This window comes from Asterias amurensis, chromosome 1 (genome assembly GCF_032118995.1).
Source record: "Asterias amurensis chromosome 1, ASM3211899v1".
NCBI classification, from domain to species: Eukaryota; Metazoa; Echinodermata; class Asteroidea; order Forcipulatida; family Asteriidae; genus Asterias; species Asterias amurensis.
The window spans coordinates 3,004,590-3,024,921 of NC_092648.1; the positions used below are offsets into that span (position 1 = coordinate 3,004,590).

Sequence of the window (20,332 nt, forward strand, 5' to 3'; positions counted from 1 at the left end):
GCAAGGAAATACCCACGTTTTCAGTAAGTGGCGAGAGAGGCTGTGGTCAACAATCAAAAAGATATAGTTTTGAAGTTTTGCATGGTGTTGCAAGTGAAAAATAACAGACATATCGGTGGAAAGACGTGAACACAGACTGTAGCTAAACACTCGATCAATAAGTCATTACATCCTTATTAAATATGAAAGCGGACTCAGACCACAGCGGACATAATAAAGAGTGTGGATTTGAAGTCTTAGAGAATTTCAACTTTAGTGCAGGCTCCTGCAGACAGACAGAGCATGAAGACACATTGATACCTCACCATGCAATACCTCAAAAATTTAAGTTCTTCCCAAGTAAAGTTCAAATTACTCATGCTGCTTCATACTGGGTGCGTTCGTTTAGCTTCCCTGGGTCGATTCGGTCTGCCCCCGGTGTGTTCAAATAGCTTTGACCTCATTCCAGGGGCTCACCCCAGTGCCCTGCTTGTGGAGTGTGTCACTTGGGGGCTGGCCCCAGGTGCATGACGTCCTTACGAGAGCGGTGAGTGATCGTTCGTTTAGCTCTTATCAGGGGCTCACCCGAGTGAGCTAATCGAACGCACCCACTGTAAACCACCCTGCAAACAATTGCAACACATTTTAAAATCTCAAACACATTAAAAAGACCAATCATTAAACAAAAAGAGATGGTTACCTTTTGGACTTCGTCGGAGCTGACGCTATTCTCGGCTCTCTTGTTGGCCGTGTTTAACTCCTCCATGAGTTGCCTGAGTTGATTCTGTACATCTTTGAGTTCACGGCATGTGGACTCGTACTCGGCAGAAGATGCTGATCGCTCCTTCTCCATCTGACTGATGCTGGTCTTTGCCTTCTCCAGCTCAGCAGCCAAGGCTTCCTTCTCAGCTGATGCCTGGAAGGACGAGAGAGCGGTTTTTAGTATTTGCCAACAATAAGGTCATAAACTACTGGGCCCAGTCAGAAATCGTGTAAGTGCAAAAATTTGCTAAGCACAAACAAACTTGTTACCGGCTGACATTCCATTAAGTTGACATTCTTGGGACTGGTATCTCACTCGTTTTTTGCTTAGTGAAGAAATTTGCTTTCTAGGATTGTATGCTCCAAACTTTAGGACGTATGTTGAAATGATTACCTTAAGGTAACCCCTTGAGTTGTTGATTTAAAGGAGCTTCTGGGAACAGTACCACAAATTAGACCAAAATCCAACCAACCAAATAATTTCATTTGGTTTTACCCTTACACCGTTGTGTGTGAAGCACTGTAGTGTACTTGGTACTTTCACCGAGTCATGGGACACAACCCGCACGCATATTACTCAGGTGGGATTCAAACCCACGACCTTTGCCATTGTAAAGCAGATGCCTTAATACTAGACCACTGATATTGCCTGGTAGCTAAAGGCAGTTTAAATCCCTTTTTTTTTAAGGTAAAACCAAATAATATTCTTTATCCCCGATCTATTTAACTCTCAGATAATAATTACCTTTCTCAATCCCTCCACATCTTTTTGTTGTTCCTGCACTGAGGCAAGTTCTCTTTTGGCCTGTTAGGAAAATGAATAGACACAAATTTCTAGATTAATATCATTTACAACCTATTAGCCTTCTTGAGGTATCGCGGACGTGATTGGGTGTATACACACAAATTTACTCAAACCTTACAGTGTTGTAGCATTGTGTCCGCCATATCTCAAAAAGGCTTATGTGCAAACACCTTTGTTGGCTCAGGACTATAACGTCGGTAGTGCATATGATTTGAGGCATTGCATGGTGAGGTGTCAACGGTAACACCATGTGAACATCTACTTGTTGGGTAGATTGTGTTCTTTAGAGAACTGTCTTGCTATATATACTACGCTGTGGAGTAAATTTTTAGGAATTCAGCAAACTTCTCAGTTTATGAAAAGAAACGTCCTGCTTTTCAACTATTACCTGGACAAAAGGTAGGAAATCAGTCACTTTCGCTTTGTGGATCGAGAGGACTTCTCATTATTAACTTCACTCCCCCAGAATGTGTTCTTAACTGGTCTCAATGTTTCGACTAGCTTGCTCTAGTCCTGACGATGACTAGAGTACATGGAATTTTATTAATCAAGACTGATCTCAATGACGATTTTGGGCAAAAAGAAACATCCAGTTTAAAAAAAAAACATATACTTGTGGATTTTAATTTTTTGCAAACATATACCAAGTTTTCACTTAACAACCTTTTGATTATTACGAGTACGAAATTGCAATTGACCACCTTATAGCATTGAGATGACGACCTCATTGGAAATGATACAAAGCTTACACGTACTGACCTGGGCCAAAGCTGTATCCTTGATGGACAACTTGTCTTGCCATTTCTTCTCCTCTGATTCTACGCTGCTTTGAAGTTTGTTTAAGATTCCTTCCTGCAAAATAAAACAATCGACAAAATATTGATAAATAAGTCTTATATAGAAGGTAATGTAGTTTTCAATTTCATTATGGCTTCTTAAAAAAGCACTGATATCCAAAACTCAGTGATACTTAAGGCGCTTCTACACTCAGTATTTTTTCCTGCAAGGTACTGTGGAGCTAAGTATGAAACCATCTTATGGTTTACAAGGTGCTGTGGCACAGTATGCTGCCAATCCAGCCAGAAACACCGGGCGAACCCCTTCTCTTTTTGGAAAGTGCACTAGGTTCTTTTACGTGCTTTACACAACACACAGGACCAACGACTTAATGTCCCATCCGGAGGACGCAGCAATAATAATGGCTAAGTGTCTTGCTAAAGTGTCATGACTGGGACTCAAACCCACACTCGATTAAACAGAAACACCGGAGCTCGAGTCTAGATCTCTCATTTGCTCGTCCACAACACGTCACAGATATTGATAATATTGTTGACATAAATGTTGGTTGAAAGTGGTTGTTTACTCACCGTATCACTTAGGACTGACTTATAATGCTGACACTGGCTAACTAGCTTAGTTTTCTCCTCTTCCAATCCGGACAACTTGGAAGACAACTCTGTTACCTGCAAAAATCAAAACAACCAAAATTAATTGAGAACTTTACATTTGTTTTCATAAAAAAAATTATGAGTTATAGCCTAACATCACAAGGCCGGATGGCCATTTCAAGACGAGGGCTACATTCAACTGATTTTGACTGTCGACCCAAATCAACTGTCACCAGAGACACGTTGTCTGCTCCCTGGACTGAAACAGGGTTACCCCCTTCACAGTCCATAAAGATGAAGGCATGGGTATCATGCACTTGGAGCCTGGCTGGTGCATTGCTAATGACAACAACAAATCCTGGGTCCAGTGAACTGCTCGGCAACGACACGCCACAAGAGAACAGGCGATCAAGCGCACGCAACCAGACCAATCAACACAGCCTCACCTACATGCAACCCTTTGCCAGAGGTGACTGCTACCTCTATAGCCCTTTCCCAAGAGCAGTTTGGAATTTGGAACAGGCTAACATTAGCTGCAGTCACTGCAACAAATCTGCAAGGGTCCCAGAGAGAAGCACTGCCAGCTATAAGAAGGATGGAGCTTCCAATCTCTCCCAGGACAAATTGACACTATCACCATCTGATAAGCACAATCTTGTCAGCACCAGCACCAGCACAAAGCACGGGATTGGCAACACACCCTCTACAGGACAGCAGCAACGCTTTTAGGAGAGTACAACAATGCAAGACGCAAGATGTCTGTTTCTGAATAGACGATAAACCTCTTATACATGTAGCACCAATTTCCCAAAGGATGCAAGGCGCTTTAGGGAGAAAGACAAATGAACAGGGACAACGAGAAACACGTTGGAGAACAGGTGAGTCTTTTTGAAGGACAAAACAGTCTTAGTGGGGATAGGAAGACCGTTCAATAGGCAGGAGGCGGGAGGCAGCAGTGGAAAAAAGCTCAGTCACTTGCTACTTTGCGTGACTTTTTCACTATGAGGGAGATAGCATAAAAGTTTCGGCAGGAGTGCCGGCAGACATGGAGGGAGGGTACACCTTTGGCAAATACTCCAAAATTCGATCACCATTAAAACATACCTTTTTAGGTTTCTTACGAGAGTGCTGTTGATGTAATAAAACATTGTTAGAAACGACACCCCTTGAAGTAATGTAGTTTCAAGAGCAAGAGGTAATTTTCAATCAGTACAAAATTTGAATCTGAAAAAAGCATTAGGCCTGAAGCCTATCTGGGGCATCTGAAGCACACAATAAGGCCTGAAGCCTATCTGGGGCATCTGAAGCACACAATACTATGCAAAAAGGATGTTGTTTTTCTGGCATTATTTCCGTGCAACTTTGACGACCAAACGAGCCAAAATTTTAACAAGTTTGTTAATTTATGCACACATTGGGGTACACGAAGTGAGGGTAGTGGTCTTTAACAATTACCAAAAGTACCCCCTGCATTTTCGTTGTAATTAGTCAATAAGTTGGGTTGTCATTGTTTTAGTTCATCATAATCATTTGATCATTTTTTAGTATGGAAAATGCGCGTTATAAATATCATCATTATTATTATTAAGTTTTGTATTTATTCCTACCTCCAACCCCGAGGACGCTTTCTGTACGGCAAGATAATTCAAAGCATTTTTCTCAAACTGCGACATCCAGTCTTTGTGTGCCTGTAAGGAAGAAAGGTAAAAGGTCAATTATTTATCACCTTATCACAAACTGAAATGACATAAATGAATCAGGGGTGGATTTCACAAAGAGTTAGGACTAGTCTTATCTCGAGTTAGGACCAGTTACTCTTCCTCACTTAGGACTAACCATGCAATTTGTATATCTCCTAGGACTAGTCCTAACTCTTTGTGAAATCGACCTCAGGGGTGAGAGTCACAACCATGACAACTGACAAAAAGGTATGAAACTCGGATCCTACATGTACATCAGTTTTAGTTGATGACCTTTTCCTCCTTTTGGTAGCAGAACTTACAGAATTTGAGGAGCTCTGGAACAGTATCCTCAGTGCCAGGGAAGTAGATCAAAAAAACATGTCATGAAAATGATTATAGTCTCAGTATTTTCAAATGTATTCACTCTACAGCAAGAACTCATTTCCTTCAAATCATCCGCTCAAGTCATCGTACGACAAAACACTTCTTCACATCAGTAAAACTAAATCACGCGCAGGAGATCATGCCTTTCAAGCCGCTGCTCCCCGGCTCTGGAATTCCCTTCCCCGTAACATTCGGGGAAGCCAACATACTGGAACGGTTCAAAAATATGCTCAAAACCCATTTATTTGTTTAATCTGGCCATTTTTGTTTTTGCTTGTACTGTTTTTTTTTTGTATCTGTGTCTTTGCATTGTTTGTTTCTTTGTACATTGTAAAGCGCTCCGTTCTTTGTGGGGCGCTATATAAATGCTTTCATTATTATTATTATTATTATTAATATTATTATTATAACATACCATAAATGGTTCATACAATTTTACATGCAAAATAATTTTCATCTCACAAGACAAAGATTGACTTACAAGGCCCTCTTTTACACTGATATCTGGGAATATCTTAGTCAGATATTTCCTGGACGTCTCCTGCTCCTTGAATAAAGTTGCATTGAGCTCCTCCTGAAATGACAAGAAATTACAGACCAAAGGTGAGATAACATGACAGGATTTGTCATTTAGGATTAGTAGGATTTGAAACTTTGCATGGTGGAAATACGATATAGAAAAGTTTGCGGTAACACCATGTAATGACTATCTCTAATGAGTTGGGGTGGTTCTGAAAAGAACCGTTGGTTTCAACTTGACATTTCAATCAGTATACTCTGATCGTCTTCTGGAGAAAGCATCAGAGTCCAGCTTTCTCCAGAAGACGATCAGAGTATACTGATCGAGTTGTCGAGTTGAAACCAACGGTTCTTTTCAGAACCACCCAAACTCATTAGAGATAGTCATTACATGGTGTTACCACAAACCTTTCTATATCATTTAGGATTAGAATCTGGAATACAAAATTTCAAGCAGATTTATCTCCAGTGGGAGGAGAGGCCTTGAAACGCAATCTATGTTACTTTGTTTTTTTTAGGAGCTGATTTGTGGGTATAGAAATTGTGCCAAACACACAATAAGCTTTGCGTGATGAACAGCATTTATTTGAATATCTGACATCCAATAAGTTAAAAAATATAGGACTTGACTTTTCGGACTTCCAGCCATAGCCACTGCTGAATCCATTATTTACGGCTTTGACTTTGGCTTTGATCCAACCACCTGTATGGAAATAACCAGCAGAGCTTAAGCTTGAGCAGAAGCTGTGGTTTCATTAGGCCTTGATTTTAGCTATTGATGGGGCAAGGCTATGAGGAAAATGTTAATTTGTATTGATGCTTGATTTGTAGGAAAGCTTTATTTTAATAAAGCGTTCAACTTTAAACACCATTTTCTTTTATTGCTACTTTTTACTGGTGTCTATGTGTGTGTGTCGGCTTGTTGCATCGAAGGCGAATTGTTAAAGGAAAGCATGACTAGACAGCAAACAAAATTTGCATTAACATTCACTACTTGCAAAAATAAAAACACAACATTTAAAGCCATTGGACCCTTTCGGTAAACAGTGATGTCCAAGGCCCACACTTTGTGTATCACAACTTCTATATAAAATAACAAACCTGTGAACATTTAGGCTCAATCGGTCATTGGAGTCGGGAGAAAATAGCGGGAAAACCCACCCTTGTTCCGCACGTTTCGCCGTGTCATGACATGTGTTTTTAAAATAAATCCGTAATTCTCGATATTGAGAATTGATATTGTTTTACTGTTTTCTCAAAAAGTAAAGCATTTCATGGAATAATATTTTAAGAGAAGTCTTTCACCACTACCTTCTGTAAATCCTGTAAGTTGTTTGTAAATCTGTGAACTTTTTTTTTTTTTCTGTACTGAAAGGGTCCAATGGCTTTAATAAATGGAATATAAAATACAAAAGCTGCTTTTGGTAGCCAGAAGGCTCTTGTTACACACCCTTGAACTTTATAAAACCTCAGTATTAAATGAAATCAAACTCTATCATCTGAGTTACTGAAACTTAAAAAAACAAGGATACATGTATTTTGAACAAAATAATAGAATGTGCAAGTCTTTAAATATTCTGAAAGTGTAATATTTTGTTTACCTCACAGACCTACAGACTTGCACAAGTCTACTAACAAACAGTACATGTATGTCAACATAATCACAAATAGCAAAACATAACTTTATCCATGCACTTTGTTAGTTGTTAATATCAATCAGGATGCTTTAGTCATGGAGGTGCTTTAGTGCAGGCACAAATCCAAACAAATTATTCCTGGTTGTTTACTTAAAATAATGTAGGCAGGGCAGAAGAAAAAACCAGAATGACAAAAAATTGCAAATTGTAAATTTTACCATGATTCGAAGCTTTGCTCAACAATTTTTTTGTTCTGAAATACTCAAGTCCAAGAATAGAATAAAAAGTAGCAAGAAAGACAGGCCAAGTATGATGTCAACTCTCCTCACACCACGCGTAAATGACAGCAAGTTATGCTTTGAACTTGATGTTGAACACAAACAACAAAAATAGTGCACACTTACATTGAAATTAAACAATGTTTAAAATACATCATGCCACAAACAGGTTGATGACAACCACCCACTGTGGAATAACTACCTTCTGGTCTGTCACAGCCTTTGACACTTTTTCCGAGCTAGTTTTTTCGGCGGCTGCGAGTGCCTCCATGGCTTTCCAATTTTTCTCCTGAAGTTTCTGCCCGTAGGAACAGTTAAAAATGCAATGTTTCAGAGAAAAGAAATGACCAAATTGCTGTCCCAAAAAAAAAAACTTTCCTAAATGAATCTGTCACAGATTTTCATTATTGTGTCTTTCTTCAAACAAGACGTTCCAAAATGGCAATTCTCTCAAGGAAATTCAATTTCACAGCTATTTGTAGTAGATGCAAGTTGAAAATTGAGGGGAAAATGCATGATACAAGAATCTCACAAACTAAACCAAAAAAAAAGGCCAGAAAAGTTTGAATTTCAACTAGTAACGGAAAACAGTTTTTTTCAAAATTGTCTGTACTGTGCTGTTGTTGGCTATTTGTACACATATTATGCACCTGTAGTTTGTTTACAACAAAACAGGGACTAGAGCCTGGTTTAGGAAGGAATGCAACATCAACCATAAACAGGCAGAAGCTTGAGATGAGCCTCAAGAGTTTGGAACAAATTTTCTGGGGGTTCATCTACATGTACATTTCTACATTTCTCCCTAAAGTCCATTTAAAAAAAAAAAAAAAATTGTTTAACTGGTGGAATGAACATCATAAACAATGATTCAAAAACCTTGGAAAGCATTCTTACAGCATCCGTGACCTCTTTTAAAGTTGAAGACCTTAGCCCAATTTCTTGGCTGTGATATCTTTATGAAGCGAAAAATTGGGGCTTACAGAAAAATCCGCCCTTGATGTTATCACAACACAAGCATTAGACACTAGCAAGAATTTTCGCTTGCGTGCCTGCGTACATGTTACTCAGCATTCTCGTTACAATGTACAAAGTACACTTTTCCTTTAACCTGAGAATGTTGCAGAGCTGCCAACATTCGCGTCTTGCACAATAATGAAGGGAGATTTTGTACAACAATCCTGGAGATATTTAGGATCAGTTTCCATAATCAGGGAGACTTTCAAATTTGTTCACCAGGGAACTTTCTGCAGAATCAGAGAGAGTTGGCAGGTCAGTGATAGTGAGTAAAATGCACAATTGTGCAGTAAGTAGAACCATGACATTGGGCCGACACGTTAACCACAAAACAAACTAAAAGTAAATTTGTTAGTGTACTTAAGAACTGTACATTCAAACATTAATGTGTCCCAGCATTACGCAGGGAATAGGGTTTAAACAGCAGGTTGGGTTTTGCATAATATTATATTAGTTGAACTGTCAAAGCGGGCACTGTAGTTAGGCATTACACAGTTTCTAACTACACTAACCGACACTTAACTAAAGACATATGAATACAAACAAACAATATAATTGAGAACAAAATGTCCAATTGGGTCCTTTAATTCTATAGATATGTTGAGTAACATTCAATGTACAGTACTAACAATAATACCGCTCAGAGCTTGAGCATATTAAAAACATTTTTTTACCTCTCTGGCATTCCTTTAATGTGTAAAGGAAACAAATTGGGTCCCAATGTTTGAATATGAAGACTTGCACAGTGTATTCTACTGTTTAAATTTGATAGCCTCATTTTAATCACATTTCCTTTTCCAGCAAAAAAATAAAATCAGAACAATTCATAGTTCTACAGTAGGGTGAGTTAATTCATTCAGAAAACTCTAGATTAATTGTTTCAAATATATCAACTGTTGAGCAACAACATATTGCTTGAAAAAAATACCTACAAACACTGAATAGTTTTTAGGCACTTCACTCATGTTTGAGAGTCATAACCATGATCGCTGACGACAAACAGATCTGAAATTCGGTCTAATATTTCAGAAGATATATTGAAAAGATGGCATTTCCACATGTTGGTAACGCCTGTTGAGCTGTCAGTGCTTCTAGAAACATTATCTCGCTGGAGAAGTAGATCAAAGAACATGACTCCTTCATGTCCGAAAACAACAGTTTGCAGTACTTTTGTTGGACACTGCTTGAAGTTGACACTGCAAACCATTCAATTATCACAAATGAGAATGAGACTGAAAACAAAGTGCTTTTTTACGGTACTCACATTATTTCTTTGTTTTTGCTGTTCTACCGTTTGTTTAACAGACTCCAGTTCCTTCTTACTGGCTGAGACTTGTTGCTGTAGGGCGGCCAGTGCTTTCTCCTTCTCATTCACACTGTGACAAAGACCAACAAAAATATTTACAATTCTTTTACCACCATTTAAGTGGAATGGACAAGAAAGTGTAGATTCGTGGATAGAAAACACCAGCCCAAACCGAGTGCAGTGTGGATTGGGTTCTCAGTCCCTACTTGACTGCGTGGGTGTACGATGGAATAATTCTCTGGGATGTTCCTCTCACATCTAAAACTGAAGTTTCTTCATTATTCTCTTCTCGTTTGGCTGTAATTAGAGCATCAAGAATATTTATCCAGATCAAGATTCCAGAATAGTAAACAATTCCGATGGAATAATAGATGTTAAATTTGCATCGGGGATAAAGCATATTACTTCCGATGGACTTACATGTTTTCATGGTCCTTCTTGGTGATGGTGTCTTCTTTGGATCCCTCAGGAGCCATGTCTCCGTTTGGTTTGTTGGCTTCCATTGCTAGGCTCAACTCCTTGGTCTTTGTCTCTAGCTGTGATGCCAGCGATGATTTAGCATCCTTAAGGTTCTGTCACAAATAAAAACAAAATATATATATATTTTTGCTCAATAGAACAATGGGTTAAATGAAAATAATTATAGTAATAACTAGTTCTTATATTAATAGGATTTGAGGCATCGCACGGTGAGGTATCAATATATACTTGGTTTGCGGTAACACCATGTGTGTATCTACTTGCCAGGTAGAGTTAGTTCTTGTATAGTGCAGTTAACAAACTAAATCAATGCACTTAACATTAGTGCCCTGGGGTCGATTTCACAAAGAGTTAGGACTGGTCAAGAGATATGAAAAACGTATGGCTAGTCCCAAGTTAGGACAAGTAACTTGTCCTAAATAGAGATAAGACTAGTCTTAACTCTTTGTGAAATCCACCCCTGGTCATTGGGCTAATAACATTCCTTTAATCTTTCTCAGCTTCCTGGGGAGTATACAGCATTAGGCTGCTATGGCGATTCATAGGCTTTTTCATACATAATATCAACCTCAACCCTCAAAGGTTTAATGCTGTGGAACAAATGAACCTGGAACTTGTCATACCTTGATTTCTTTGTCCTTCTGCGAGCTAAGTCTCTCAGCATCACCCAGTTTTCCCTTTGAGTCAATCACAACGCTCTCAAGAGTTGCCTTCTGCTTCTCTGCGTCCTAACAAAACAAAAACGACGGAACAATATTTAGACCAGGATGCAGTCTCCTCTGTTTGGGCTAGAACTTTAAGGGTGTAACAACCGTGATGGCTTTACAGACTCTCTGCATCCATATGAATACAAATCTAGAGGTTTGAACACAAGCTCACATCTTCAAGAAACTCTTGATTGACAAGGAGATCCTTAGACTCATTAACCCTCCTACTCTTGGTTCCATTATCCAGTGAGCTACCCAACAACTGATACCCTTCAACTGAACATATTGTGTATGCATCTGCTCACGATTGACCCCAACTCGTGCCTCCCGGATGCCTGTAGAAGATTGCCTTCTCAGACTAAGCCCTAACAAAGAAATGAAGGCTAGCACCCAAGGCCACTAGTGCCCCAGCGATGCCTGTTACAAACGCCTTGTAGGCCCTACCACTGAAGTAATGGCATGCAGTTCAATATGACCACATAAAAACATGATTCATTTGAAATGCATTGCATGTGAATACATGCATTTTTACATGACAAGTGCCTTAGAAGCCCTGGAAAGTTTGTTTTATAAAGCGTGCACGCAAAGCAGTCACTCTTAGTTATCCAATCAGTGTTGATTTTTAGTGTTTCCCTCCAAGGAGGTAGAGATATCGATATGGAGCACTACCTTTAGACGTTTAAAAGCGCTACCAGTCTAGCTAGCGATCAAACATGATCGCTAGCTAGACCAGCATCCACCTCTAGACCAGCCAGCCCTAGCGCGCGTATGGAGTATTTGTAATATGGTCTGTGGTAGCCAGGCTGGATACTAACCCTGACTCGTGCCTCCATGGTAGCCATCTGAGTGCTCTTCTCACTGTCCAAGCGATACACATCCTGCAGTTGTGACTTCAGCGTCTCGCTCTCCTTGGACAGAGACACAACCATCTCCTTGGCCTTGTCTCCGTCACATGTTGCTGTCTGGAGACGAGACTCGGCTTTACGGAGCTCCTCAGACACCTCGCTAAGACGCTTGGAAAGGGCAGTCTCGTTCTCACGCTGTGGAGAAAAGAAATCAGTCTCTTAACAATCCCGTGCATGATTCCATAGAACTGATTAAGCAGAAAATATTGCTTAACAATTGTACGCTAAGCAGAAACGACTTACAAATTGTACATGTTTCATGGTAATTTGGTTGGTAACCTTATTTTGGTAAGCATAATTTTCAGTCCCATATACATGCACTTTGTTCACAGCTACCCCCTACTCCCCAACACACTTTTCAAACACAAAAAACTTATGGTGTGTTTTTATTAGACAAAATCATTAGAAAATTACCATTAAGTATTTGTCAACAATATTTTGAGATAATGCTCATCGGTTCATTGTCTTAATTTTGATTTGTTGCTCATAATCTCTATACTCATTGACTTCACTACTAGAATTAATAAATGAAACCTCCACCATGCAAGGTTTACAAATCTTTTACTTAGAATCTTGTCATTTGTTATCACCTGTCCAGCTTGTCCTGCCTCGAACATCTTGAGCTGTTGCTCGAGCTGAGCTCTCTTGGTCTCCAAGTTACGTCGCTGCTCCTCACTCTGTCTCATATGGCTCTCATTGTTGGAGGCTTGACTCTTGATCTTCTGCATTTCATTCTGGAAGCTGAGGTAAGAATATTGGATGAAGATGGTTAAGCCTTTTTATCCCAAATGGTGACTTAAGTCGATTGTGCACTTTACTCTGCTTCAGCCCCAATGATGACTTTATTCGGCTGTGTATTTTACCTTGCTTGAGCCCCGATGGCGACTTAAGTCGACTTGCACTATGCCCTGCTTGCGCCCAAATGGCAACTTATGTTGACTGTGCACTATACCTTGCTTGAGCCCCAATGGCGTTTTAAGTCAACAAAATCCACCCAAGCCTGAGCACAAAGGCCATTCGGTAGCTGTATTTTTGTCCATAATCACCCCTCCAAACCCAATGTTTTCTGTTCTTATAACGACAAATCTAAAATCAAGCTACATGTTACACATTTGAGGTTTGTTAAAAGTTTAAAGTGTAGGACAATACTTACTGTTGTGCATTGCGAGTAGCCTCTGCCTTGAGTCGAGCATTCTCTTGTTTGAGTGCCTCCAAGCTGGTGTTATCAGTTCGACTCTCCATCTGCTTAATACGGGTTTGAAGATTTTGAGTTTCCCGAGCGTGACTGTCATGACTCTAAATTGAAGACAGTTACATAAAGAAGAATCAAGATTGTGGAAAGACAACTGATAAACCTTACATGCATAAGTGTCACAATTGGAATCTGAAGTGAGTTTAAAAGTTTGTGTTGTGAAAACTTAAGAACGCAGGGAGAAAACTAAAGCGGGATAGCCCCCAGAATTCTTTCGAACCATGCGTATTATAACAAATAGTTTCCAAACGCTTTTCAAAGACCAATTCGCCTGATCCAAGGCAACGTGTTGCTTTAATGATAGATCCAGAACTACACAGCCCAAACAACCATGCTTAAGCCCGGTTCATACTTCCTGCGAATGCGATACGAATGTTGACGTCACAAATTCGCAACGAAAAATTACAGCAGTTGCCCTCCGCTCAACTCACTTGTGAATATCGCTGCGAAAGGAGGGTTGTGACGTCAAATTCACGTCAAATTCGCTTCGCATGAAGTATGAACTGGGCTTTAGACCATCAAGCGAAGAAGATAACGTTTATCTACCTGCTGCATTCTGACTTTGAATGCCTCGATCTCTCTGGCCTGGTTCTGTACTTTCTCCTTGTAACGAGACTCAATTTGCAACCTGCCTCCTTTCTCTTGATTCAGCTCAACACGTAGCTCCTTGACCTTCTGGGATGATGACTGGGCCAGGAGCATCTCTGTATAAACATACAGTACAACAGTGTTATACTTACAGTATGTAAAGCTAGAAAGTATAGGCTTACATTTGTAGTTAATCCCTCAGTTTCCTCCCCATGCACAATCTGGCATATTGGACCAATTTGTACATGCCGATTATTGTATGCACAAATTGAAGCTGATTCGCAGAACAAAAACTTTTTTTGGGGGGGGGATTCAAATTAAATTTGAAACAATCATTGAGAAACTGAAGATAATAAACACCAAGAAAAAAAAGAAAAAAATATCTGTATCCTGCTTTCACAAGATTATTGATTCCGCGCTTACATCAAACGTATTTCACAGGTCAGCTGGGAACTTTCGCTTCTGTGTGTGCACATTCTACGTTCTTCGCCTACAGAGCTAGCACAGAAATTTTGTGCTTGCCCTGAACACAAGTGACGAATGGTGACACAGATTTCAAGCACAGTATTCAGCGGTAAGCAGGGCCATGACAATGGACCCTGGACTGTCACCTACCATTGTGCAATGCCTGCTCCTTCTCCTGGAGTTGTTTCTTCATGGCCTGCATGGGATCACGCTGGTTAGCCTGAAATAAAAAACCATGAATTCAATGAACAAAATCACCTCAATCAATGTAATTAATGTCCATTGAAGACCATACCAAGTACACCCACACTGCATCAACTGGTTGTGCCAAAACTTATAAATTCATATTATCAAACTGGCTGGAATGACCTCTGATTGAAAAAGATGTTCAGGATAACTTTTGTTTAATACAACTTGCTTAAAGACACTGGACACTATTGGTAATTGTCAAAGACAAGCCTTCACAGTTGGTGTATCTTAACATAAATGCATAAAATAACAAACCTGTGAACATTTGAGCTCAATCGGTCATCGAAGTTGCGAGATAATAATGAAAGAAAAAAAACACCCTTGTCATCACTAAGTTGTGTGCGTTTAGATGGTTGATTTCGAGACCTCAAGTTCTAAATCTGAGGTTTCGAAATCAAATTCGTGGAAAATTACTTCTTTCACAAAAACTATGGCACTTCAAAGGGAGCCGTTTCCAATTAGGGAGTAATTACCAATAGTGTCCACTGCCTTTAAAACAATATAAATTTGGTTAGGATGCAAACTAACAACATCTTCCTGCTAGACCACCTTCATGTAGTGTCTGGTGATGAGAGGCCCATTCAAACCTCGTAATTAGCAGCCCAGGTCTGGAATCAACGGAGCCCAGGGAGGCCATGACTTCTGTTGCACTTGATCTTGGCCTTGGTGCCCTTCAAAAGTTTCCCATAGACTTTAAGGTTTTCCAATGGAAGTGCCTCTTGCAAAATGAAAATGGCCTTGCCCTCTCGAAGATGAAATTCCACGCCTGGCACCCAGTACCACAAACATTTAAAAGATGTAAAGGCCTGTGTTATTTGTGTTTGAAAGGGCAAGGGCACCAAGACAATTTCTACTTAAGGGTAAGGGCACCCTATGAGCAAATTGTAAATTTCTACTGTTAGAATTTCAAGGGCAACAAGGCAATGACCAGGGGTCAATTTCATAGAGCTGCTTAAGCAAAAAAATTGCATTAGCACGAAAATAGCTCGCTTATTTTACACATGTTACTGGCCAAAATTTCATGTCATATACATTGCTTATGACTAGTATTTAGCTGTTGTTTACTTAGCATAACAATTGAGTGGAGTCTTGGCCGGTAATCTGATTTCACTAAGCAATGAATTTTTTGCTGAAGCAAAATTTTGTGCTTAAGCAGCTCTATGAAATTGGGCCCAGGGGCAAGGAGGCGATTGCCTTTGTTGCCTCCGTGAAGTACCAGGCCTGGATGTAACAACTGCCTTGGGGATAAAGAAACCCAAGAATAGGAAGCAATACCTTGACCCAGTTTTCGGAAGTAGAGGCTGCTGCGGCAGATCCACCGTTCTTGTTTAGAAGTACCTCCACAAGTTGCTGGACTTCTTTGTTGGACAGAGACGCAGCCTTCAGCATTGCAGTCAGATTCTTGGCCTTCATGGCACCGGTGTCAACTGCTGTATGGAAACAAAACACGGATAGTAAGTAAGAACGGAGTAGGTTTACGTTCGCATAGAAGTACTGGTTCTGTGACAAGAACCAGGGTTCTATTTCCGAGAACAACCAGGGTTCTGCTTCTGAGAGGAAACAGCCGTTGATTTCACTTTACTCTTCCTAAAGTAGGATTAATCTTAAGACTTACATCTAGGATGAGTTAAGTTCCTTTAAAATCTTAGTGTAGGACGCATTGAACCCATCCCAAATTAGGACGAGTAACTCATCCTCACTCGAGATAGGATTAATCCTAGCGTTTCGTGAAATTGGCTGCCGGGTTCTGGTTCTGGGAAGAACGAGGGTTGAGGTAATAGAAGAGTCTTGACAATTAAAGAAGTGTCATCTGCTTGTCCTCGGCAGAATGAGTTCTCACCGAAGTTTTTAGTGATCTGATCAGTATAGAACATCAGACACATAAAGGCACACGAGGTACCCTACTTTTTCTAACACAGTACGACAAAGACCTTAGTTCTTCAACCCTAACCAACAAGGTGTCATCAAGGCACCTTGCTAAATACATCCAAATACAACACAATTTAAATGAAAACATGCAGTTCACTATTTGTCAGGTTAACTGTTTACTTTTGTAAACTGCTTTTGTACTTTGGATTTGAAAGGAATAACTGCTGACCCCTGGTGGTTCTTGTGACACAACAATGTAAATTTGTGTCCATTGTGAACTGAATGTGTATGCAATCTCAAGGAACATTTGTAAAATACATTATGCTTTTAAAGGGAAATTTTCCTTACACAATAACTGTCCTTGCAAACAATGCAAGTTCTTCATATATAAAGTGCAATCAAAAGCAGTTGAAAAAGCGACTATTTATATATCTTTGTATACAAATGGTTACATGTAGTTTTGAATATATTCATCACAAATTATGAAGAGGTTGTTCCGCATAGAGCGTGTGTACAACCCAACAAAGTATCCAGGACAGGCTTAACAAAAACCTTAGCTTTGTGTCACACGCTGCAGGCACTCTCACTATGCACATTTTAATCTCATGAACATCCTGTTTAAAAAACAAAACAACTGGGTGAATACGCTCGCCTCTATTAAATTACACAAAACCATGTTATTTTAAGGAAATGTAATATTGTTACCATTGATCATTGATCTTGTTTCAGATTTACATGTATATGCAGGCGAGACATTGGATAGTGAAGCTGAAAGTAGACCAAGGGAATCTCAACATTTTTACTAAGAAGAAAAACGATGAAAATCTCCATGCAAATGTAGTTCAATACATGTTGTTAAAAGCACAATACAAGGGGTCTATCATGGTTTGCTTGAACATGTATCTCCTCCAGGGCGTGTCAGTTTGTTATGTCACTAGATCGCCAGCTTTTTCTCACATGATCATTGTTGTAGCCACGGTGGGCGGTGCTAGGCGGGCCCAGAACTACATTCCATTCAACATTTTCGCCCAGCACTCTGTGGTCAGAGCAAAATACACTGTGATGCCCGGCACAGACTTCCCCAGATTGCATTTCAGCAATTTGATGGCCCCATATCTTAACATGAACAATTGTGTTGATCTGTTGTATTTGATTCCATTGAAATGTTTGATTTGTATTCCCGTTGTGGGTACACAACACTATCATCAAGGTTCAAATCCCAGTTTAAAAAACAGCAACAAGTTTATAAAAATGAAGGCAGTTCTCTGTAAAGACACTGGACACTATTGGTAATTGTCAAAGACTGGTCTTCACAGTCGGTGTATCTCAACATGCATAAAATAACAAACCTGTGAAAATTTGAGCTCAATCGGTCGTCGAAGTTGCGAGATAATAATGAAAGAAAAAAACACACTTGCCACACGAAGTTGTGTGCTTTCAGATGCTTGATTTCGAGACCTCAAATTCTAAATCTGAGGTCTCAAAATCAAATTCGTGGAAAATTACCTATTTCTTGAAAGCTACATTACTTCAGAGGGAGACGATTCTCACAACGTTTATAAATACTATCAACCTCTCCCCATTACTCATAATCAAGTAAGGTTTTATGATAATAATTATTTTGAGTAAATACCAATAGCGTCCACTGCCTTTAACAGTTGATAATAAAAATTCTGTATATTGAATGGCCTTTGCCTGCATACGTACTACATGTAGGCCCTAACCTACAATGCAAGTAACATACTGTAGGCCTACTCTTTACTCAAGTACTGTGTACAGAACATTAACGTGTAAATCTGTAAATCTTTGATTGAGTGAGTTCTCCTGGGAATTGTGCCCTGATTTGTTTTCCTCATCACACAAGCCAGACACATGTTCCTGAAAGGGCATGGTAGTTTCTCTTGAGTTAAAGGCTCACCTCTACAAGGGAAATGTAAAGTTCTGCTGAAACACTTCAAGGGGCACCAATGACTTTTCTTTTTTTCATTTTAATTTCATTCATGGATCTATTCTTTTCTAACAAAATTGCCAACAACTACCATGGTGACCAAGGGTCGAGTAATGCAAAAACAAAATAAAGAGAATACTGCACAAAAATAAAATAAAAGTACAAAATTCAAATCATGAGGCGTTGGAGAAATAGGCCTACTGTAAACTGCAAAGGTATGTACACTTTGACTTTAAACCTTTCAGTCCGGTCAATTCCCCGTTTGCTTAACAGAGCATACAGTCATTCACCCAATCCCATTACTTTTCAGCATGTTCAGCATAGCTCTCCAGGCTCATTTTCATATCGAAATAAGATTCATCCAAAGATAAAGTGTTAGTATTCACACTTTTGTTAGCAATAAAGATTGATTCGTAGCTTAGATCAATCTTTAAGTTCTTTGTGAGACCCAGACCAGGGTTGACATAAACATACTGTGTGTTAATGCTTATAATTAAAGGAACACGTTGCCTTGGATCGGTCGAGTTGGTCATTGAAAAGCGTTTGTTATAATATGCATATGGGTAGAAAGATGCTGTAAAAGTAGAATACAATGATCCACACAAACATGCCTCGAAATTGCACGGTTTTCCTTTTACCTCGTCGGCTAACACGGTCGGCCATTTATGGGAGTCAAATTTTTGACTCCCATAAATGGCCGACCGTGTTCGTTCGCACAGTAAAAGGAAAACCACGCAATTTCGAGGCAAACTTGTGTGGATCATTGTATTCTACTTTTAAATTATCTTTCCAACCATATGCATTTTATAACAAACGGTTACAAACGCTTTTTTACAGACCAACTCGTCCGACCCAAGGCAACGTGTTCCTTTAATTGCACGTATCAATGTTAGTTGGACACTATTGGTAATTACTCAAAATAATTATTAGCATAAAAACTTACTTGGTAACAAGCAATGGAGAGCTGTTGATAGTATAAATTAATGGGAGAAACGGCTCCTTCTGAAGTAACATAGTTTTCGAGAAAGAAGTAATTTTCCACGAATTTTATTTCAAGACCTCAGAATTAGATTTTGAGGTCCCAAAATCAAGCATCTGAACGCACACAACTTCGCGTGACAAGGGTGTTTTTTCTTCCATTATTATCTTGCAAATTTCGACGGCCAACTGAGTTCAAATTTTCACAGGTTTGTTATTTTATGCATGAGTTGACAACTACCAATAGTTTCCAGTGTCTTTAAGATACACTACATGTATGCTGCAAATATTTTTAAGGCGACCTAATGTGTTATACATCTCATACATAAAAACACTAAAATTTTATAGAATGTTTTCAACACTATCAAATTCATATCAAGGCAGTTGTATTCATTTGCATCCTTTTTTAAGGTAGTTTCACTATTTCTAAGAAGTGTCTGACTTCGGTGTTGAGCAACGCATAATACGGTAATTTACAACAGGTTGCAGGTTACACATAGGTTTTAAAGTCTTGAACCAGAATGGCATTATATTACAGGCACATAATAAAGGTTTAGTAATACGCACCCCTCTCTGTACTATCAAGAGATATTCAAGGTTTTTATTTACTGTGTCAAGATTGATTGTTGATGTCATTTGAGATGTAGGATTGTAATGGATTTGGTCCAATGGTCTATTAGTCAAGCGAAGCCAGGAAAGGTTAAAGTTAAAGTTCCAGAATGCCCCTTTGTGCATTAACACACACACACCAAATATTCACACACAAACTTGACACACCTTGAGGGGGGGGGGGATGAATCTATAGGCTCTGATGAATATCAAAAACATTTATGGATATTTCACATTAAAGGTAGGGCCATGAATTGTTATTTGTCAACAGAAAATTTATTGAGAAAACTATCTAGAAATGTACAACAATAAGTCATGGGAATGTTTCAGCTGAAACGATGTCTACCATGTATTTGTACATGGCTACTTGTTGAGAAAACAGCAAAAAAACTGCTAGCGAGGCATCAGCGCCTGCCAACCGCACCTCTGGAATGGACACCAACCCAACGAAATCTGAGAAACAATTCACGCATGAATCATTTCTTAGATTCAAATGATCTTATTGATTTCTAATCAAAGGAGGCATTT

At 39.4% G+C, this 20,332-nt stretch overlaps 1 protein-coding gene across 7 annotated transcripts in view; it reads right to left on the reverse strand.

The window, feature by feature from the left end:
* LOC139942340 (ribosome-binding protein 1-like) overlaps positions 1-20,332 on the reverse strand; it is a 52,349-nt gene that overhangs the window by 24,094 nt on the left and 7,923 nt on the right. For 5 of the 7 annotated variants that reach the window (XM_071939230.1, XM_071939221.1, XM_071939213.1 and 2 more), the window contains exons 3-18: positions 15,676-15,830; positions 14,302-14,371; positions 13,645-13,802; positions 13,000-13,142; positions 12,437-12,587; positions 11,757-11,981; positions 10,858-10,962; positions 10,175-10,326; positions 9,713-9,824; positions 7,637-7,732; positions 5,482-5,574; positions 4,542-4,622; positions 2,914-3,009; positions 2,306-2,398; positions 1,487-1,546; positions 680-895 (exon numbers count right to left, since the gene is read on the reverse strand). In XM_071939230.1, the coding sequence (XP_071795331.1) occupies positions 680-895; positions 1,487-1,546; positions 2,306-2,398; positions 2,914-3,009; positions 4,542-4,622; positions 5,482-5,574; positions 7,637-7,732; positions 9,713-9,824; positions 10,175-10,326; positions 10,858-10,962; positions 11,757-11,981; positions 12,437-12,587; positions 13,000-13,142; positions 13,645-13,802; positions 14,302-14,371; positions 15,676-15,830 (2,006 nt within the window). The remainder of the gene's footprint in view (positions 1-679; positions 896-1,486; positions 1,547-2,305; positions 2,399-2,913; positions 3,010-4,541; positions 4,623-5,481; positions 5,575-7,636; positions 7,733-9,712; positions 9,825-10,174; positions 10,327-10,857; positions 10,963-11,756; positions 11,982-12,436; positions 12,588-12,999; positions 13,143-13,644; positions 13,803-14,301; positions 14,372-15,675; positions 15,831-20,332) is intronic. The other 2 variants (XM_071939187.1, XM_071939203.1) reach the window with 2 other exon arrangements.